Below are 5,386 nucleotides of genomic sequence, written 5' to 3'. Positions count from 1 at the left end.
CAAACGGGCAAAGTCACGAGACTTAGGGGCAAGCTACCTAACCTGGGTCTCCATTTCCTCCATGGTCAGAGCCCTCGCCTGTGGGGTAATTAGGGGCACTCAAGAAGGTCATGCATCAAAAACACTAAACACGGGCCAGGCACACGGGGAGGTCCCTGCGTCGGCAGCTGCTCCAGTTTCCCTGGCAGGGCCCACAGAACCCCCGCCTCAGACGGCCCGGGTCCTGCCCTGCTCTGCAGGTTGCAGGCGTTACCTTGACCCTTTGGACGTAAGTTAGAGACGTAGGTCGTGAAATAGGTTCACCAGGGCTGTCTGGACAAGGTCGCAGCCAGTTTTCAGGCTGCAACGGTGGCCCTTCAGTGGTACCGAAACTCTGCGGCGTGAACTGTGGGCCTCCAGGACCAGGGTAAGGCTGGCCCATCTGCTCTTCCCATTCCAACCAGTTTCTCTCTCTCTCTCTCTCTCTCTCTCTCTCTCTCTCCCCGCCCCTGCAGTCCATCTCTACCATGAAACTGATGCAGTTCCAGGGTGTGAAACACAAAGCCAGTGCTCCCATCTCCCTGCCTCCTGTCCAACACCTGGACCTCACTCCGAGCCCCGAGGTGCCCCTCATGATCATGAAGAGGAAGCTGATGCTCACCAACGACCTGCAGGAGTCCAGGCGTCTTGTCGAGCAGATCCACAGGCACCTGGAGGTGAGTCCTGGGATGGGGCCGCTCCCGGCCTCGCGCGCTGGGTCTGCCTCCCGAGCCTTCCCCAGTGCTGCCCGGAGTCGGGGGACGGAGCTCCGGGGCCACCCCTCCTCCTGCACGTGGGAGTTGGTGGGAAAGGACCCTGACCTTGGTTTCTATGTAGATAGAAGGCCCTGAGCAAGGCAGACGTGGTCTTCATTCTTCATTGGTGGATGACCTGGACCTCCAGGTGCAGGGAGCAAAGGGGTAGGGCCTTTTGCTGTGTCCTGCCCAGAGCCCATTTTTTCCCTTTCATACCTGGTTGCTTAGAGAAGACATTTTCATTTTGCTGCTTGGTGAGTTATTAATCATATATTTTAAATCCATTCTACTAAAAATTTCTAGAGCCTAAAATCCTTAAGATGCTTGGGCTGTCCTTTATGGTCACGGAGTTTGTTCTCAGTAGCTCGTCCGCTTGCTTGGAGCCGGCAGAATTACCTGGCAAACACAGCTGTGTGGCGGGCACCCCCAGGCGGGCACCCACTGGGTGCTGGGTGGGGCTGGCGGTCCCTGCAGCAGAGCCAGCTCCGTGTTCACGCTGCCCCCTGTCGGCAAGCACCGGGATTGACGTGCTGGGCGGAGCGTGGCCTGAGTTTTCCAGGGAAGAGAAACATCTGTGATGTGTTTTAAATTCATATACAGGGTGGGGCTACGGTTGGCTTAGAGTTGTGAGTGCACGAAACACAGTTTATTCTTGTGCTGTTATTTAGGAACTATTGTGTAATTTCCCATAGGAACAAACTAAGCCTACTTTTCCTCACCCTGTATCTGATAATCCCTACGGTTGGTCTCTCGCACTGTCGTGGTGTAATAACCAGGACATAATGCATTTTGTCCGTGCCACAGTGTGATCAGCATTGTCATACTTCTTTAGTCTTAGACCTACTTACACTCTTAAAATTATTCACCCCAGAGAGCTAATATTTATGTGGGTTGTATCAATATTTCCTGCATTAGAAATGAACACTGAGATTTAAAAAGTATTAAATCATTTAGAAATGAAAATAATTTTTGTTGTTAATCCTTACCCGAGGATATTTTTCAATTGATTTTTAGAGAGAGTGGAAGGGAGGGAAAGAAGGTGGGGAAAGAGAGAGAGGGGAAGAGATTATGTGAGAGAGACACATCCATTGGTTGCCTCCCGCCCTGCCCTGACCAGAACCAGGGATCGAGCCTGCAATCCAGGTACATGTCTTTGATCGGGAATCAGCCCTTGACCCTTTGGACATCAGTCTATGTGGGAGTTGAGCCTTTCCCTCCTTTCCTCGGCGTGGGCCCCATGCCTCCTCCTAAGCTATTTAGATGCCATGTGTCTGTCGTGCCAGGAAACCCCTAAAAGGCACGGGATTCTCAAGGTCTCCGGCTGTCACAGGCGCCACATCTTCCGCCGCCTGCAGGATGCACCTGTTGGTGTCTGTTTTAACAGACGGGGGTCGGGGCTGTGGGAAGAGAAGCTCCTGACCCACCCAGGGTCCCGAGAGAGGCCTCGGGAAGTACAATACATTTCAAAAAAATGCGTTTCTTCACAGAGCAGGCATATCATGGAGAAGTCGGTGAGAAAGATCGTCTCCTTGCTCACGAGGTCCGATGACGAGGCGGAGAGGCTCCTGTCCGAGAGGGCCCCGCTCACGGCGCATGACTGCTACCAGGCCGCCGTGTCCCACTTCCGCATGCACTGCTTCAACTGGCACTCCCCCACGGTAAGCCGGGCCGGGCCGGGCTGCTGCGGCTACACCCAGGCTCCCCTGGGCCAGCGGGGCCTTGCCCTGCATCCTGACCCAAAGCTACAGTGCTGTCCATGGAACCTTGTCGCAGGGTCCACCCAGGCTGAGAACAGTGGGCTCATTCAGAGGCCTTCCGCAGGGGTGAGAGGGAGAAGGTTGTCAGACTCGCTGACCATAAGTGCTGGCCCCGTGGGGAGGAGTTCCCCAGCCGTCGATGTCTCCACTCCCCTTCTCTTCATACCTCTGCCCCTGCCACACCCTCCCTCACCCCTGCCCTCCACACCAGCCACACAGGTTCTTCTCCCTTTGGATCTGCTCTGGCCGCTCCCCAAGAAATACTGTCGAAGCCAGGCCCTGGCCACGGAGGAGGGGGGGTGCCGAGGGTGGAAGGTCCCAGCCAGCCTCTCCGATCAGGACCACGTGGTGCTTGATCCTTTCAGGGAAGGGTCAGCAACCTGGCCCACAGGTCAAGGCCTGCCCGCAGCCCGTGGGTCCCCTCCACCCCCCTGTTTTGGGACTCAGCCGCATTTGGTGGTCACCTTGCACTGCAAGAGAGCTGAGTGGTCATACAGCCCGCAGACCACAATACCCGCTCTTCTGGCCCTTCACAGAGAGAGCCTGCCCCTCCCGCTGGAGCTGTGTCCTTCAGTATGGTAGTTACTAGCCTCCTGTGGCTACTTAAACTTAGATTTAAAATAGTTCAGATGAAGTAACATGTGAAGCCCAGTTCCTTAGACGCACCAGCCACACTTCATGTGTCCAGTAGCCACACGTGAGCAGTGGCTCCCGCACGGTGGACCCTGCAGCACGTTTCCATCGTGGCTGAAGGCTCCGTCGGGCTGTGATGCGCACACCGTGGTCACGTGGGCTCCCAAGGAGGGGGTCCTGACGGGAGGTAGCTCTCCGGTAGTAGGAAGCTTTTGTTTTTTTCACTTATTTAACACAGTACTCTCCTGATTCATTTAACAATTTAAAACTTCCCATGTATCGAATGAATATTCTTTGCGATGCTTTTTGCCTCTGGAATTACACACAGTGAATCTCCTCCTTTTCCTCGTGAGAGTTCTCCGATTCCCCTGAAGTTTTCTTCAGGACGAGCATCCCCGGGTATTCGGGTCTTAGCCTGTTAGAGTCCAGCTTGGCATTCACTTACCGTCCATCTCCCTCATCTGCGAGTCCCTCCCAGAATGAGGTTCCAAGCAACAGAAGCTGGTGGCCAGGGGAGGTGCTGGGTGCCAGAGGGAGCAGGGCCTGAGGGCTCTCCACCAGGAGTCCTCACCTGGGCTGCGTGCTCTCGGGGGCCTGTCCACCCACACAGGTGCCTTGGGGGGATGGTTCATAAATCTTACCAGCTTATCAAAAGGTGGGGAGGGGGTCCATGACCCCAGAAAGGTCAAGAATCAGTGTTCGAGATGCTTTACCTCTGTCACCATGAAAGTGAAGAGCTGATGGCGTGGTGCGGGGATGGCTGACTGTGTCTCTGGTCTGTTTCCCTCCAGTACGAGTACGCTCTGAGACATCTGTACGTGCTGGTCAACCTCTGTGAGAAACCCTACCCGATCGACAGGTGAGCCAGCGCATGGCACTTACAGGTCATTGTCGCTCAGAGCAGAAGGGAGGGGCGCCGCTCTCCCTCCTGCCAGTGGGCAGCTGGGCTTCTGCCTCCACCTGTAGCCACACGTGACCCGCGGAAGCAGCAGAAATAGTTGCATTCCCCGTGGCCGTCGTGAGGCGGGCCCGTCACAAGTGACTGCCTGCTCCGTGCTGGGCTACGTGGTCTCTGCGTCTCCAGAGCTGACCTGCTTCACCAACTCCTTCCTGTTTCTTGCAGAATAAAATCGTCCATGGACAAGGTGTGCCTTGGCTACTACTGAAACGCTGCTTTTCCAAGCGTGAACACCGTCCCTGGGAGTGTGCGCTGACCGGAGGTGGATAGAGCGAGGGGAGGCCGGGCCTTTCTCGAGGGCCTGCTCGCCTTTCCCCCTCCCCGTCTCCTGCAGCCCCTGTGATGCTCTGAAACTTCAGGGTTGGCCGGGGAGAAGGGCCTGTTGGCTTCCCCGGAGGCTTTTTTCCTGTTTGTGTTAAGAGGCAAGGAGTTGGCTTGGGCTGCTGTAGCCAGCGAGAGACTCTGGGCTGCGGAGCTGGAAGCTGGAGCCTCGAGTCTTCAGGATGGAAAACTACTTCTAGAAAATAATACAAGTTTTGATTGCTTTTTATGTTTTATTCCTCAATAATGGACAATAAAGGTTGTAACTGAAGCCGAGTGTTAATTCGGGGCCCTGGCCCCCCCTCCCTGCCTCCCTCCCGGCCGCCCTGCGCCCGCCCCTCTGCTGGCCGGCACCGGGCAGCCTCCTGTGCCTCCGCCGCTGCTCTTCCTCTTGCCTCAGTGCCTTGCCCTCCACCTCACAGAGCCTCACCGTGTAGCTGGAAGCGCCGCCTCTCCCCCGAACCTTCTTCATCTTCCTCCTCTCCCCACACATCGAGTCCTCTCTCCTGTCTGCGCCTTCTTTGCATCTCTCAGCAGGTGTCAGGGTGGGCCCTATACCAGTTGGGGGTGTGTGTGGGGGGGTGTGTGTGTGGGGGGCGTGCCCTAGGGTTATCCCAGCTCCGCCAGGGCAAAGGCGGCCTGCCTTTCGTGTCCCTTGGCCGGTGCCTACGCAGGGAGTGCTCACAGTGGGTTAGTTAAAGACATGTAAGAGGAACAGTAACTGCAGCCACACAGCGGGCTTTATGCAGCAATGAGAAGGAAAGGAGCCGGTAACAAGCGCACATTAGGCCACGTGAGAGGAGCCCGTATGCGCGATCCCATTGATGCCTACAGAGACGGCGAGTGGTGCCGAGGCCCCGGAAGAGAGGAAACGAGACATGGCGCCTGCTGGTGCATGCGATTCCTTCTGAGGGATGGAAATGCTCTGAATTCATTGTGGAGGC

At 56.2% G+C, this 5,386-nt stretch overlaps 1 protein-coding gene across 1 annotated transcript in view; it reads left to right on the top strand.

The window, feature by feature from the left end:
• LGMN (legumain) overlaps window positions 1–4,713 on the top strand; it is a 34,036-nt gene extending 29,323 nt beyond the window's left edge. Inside the window, exons 12-15 of the mRNA XM_023764105.1 lie at window positions 495–695; window positions 2,261–2,431; window positions 3,955–4,022; window positions 4,287–4,713. Coding sequence (XP_023619873.1) covers window positions 495–695; window positions 2,261–2,431; window positions 3,955–4,022; window positions 4,287–4,329 — 483 coding nt within the window. The 3' untranslated portion in view covers window positions 4,330–4,713. The remainder of the gene's footprint in view (window positions 1–494; window positions 696–2,260; window positions 2,432–3,954; window positions 4,023–4,286) is intronic.
• Window positions 4,714–5,386: the final 673 nt, after the last annotated feature.

This window comes from Myotis lucifugus, unplaced genomic scaffold (genome assembly GCF_000147115.1).
Source record: "Myotis lucifugus unplaced genomic scaffold, Myoluc2.0 scaffold_316, whole genome shotgun sequence".
Lineage (NCBI taxonomy): Eukaryota > Metazoa > Chordata > Mammalia > Chiroptera > Vespertilionidae > Myotis > Myotis lucifugus.
Note: the sequence above shows the minus strand (reverse complement) of the source record. Positions and strands in the feature narration are given on the sequence as shown.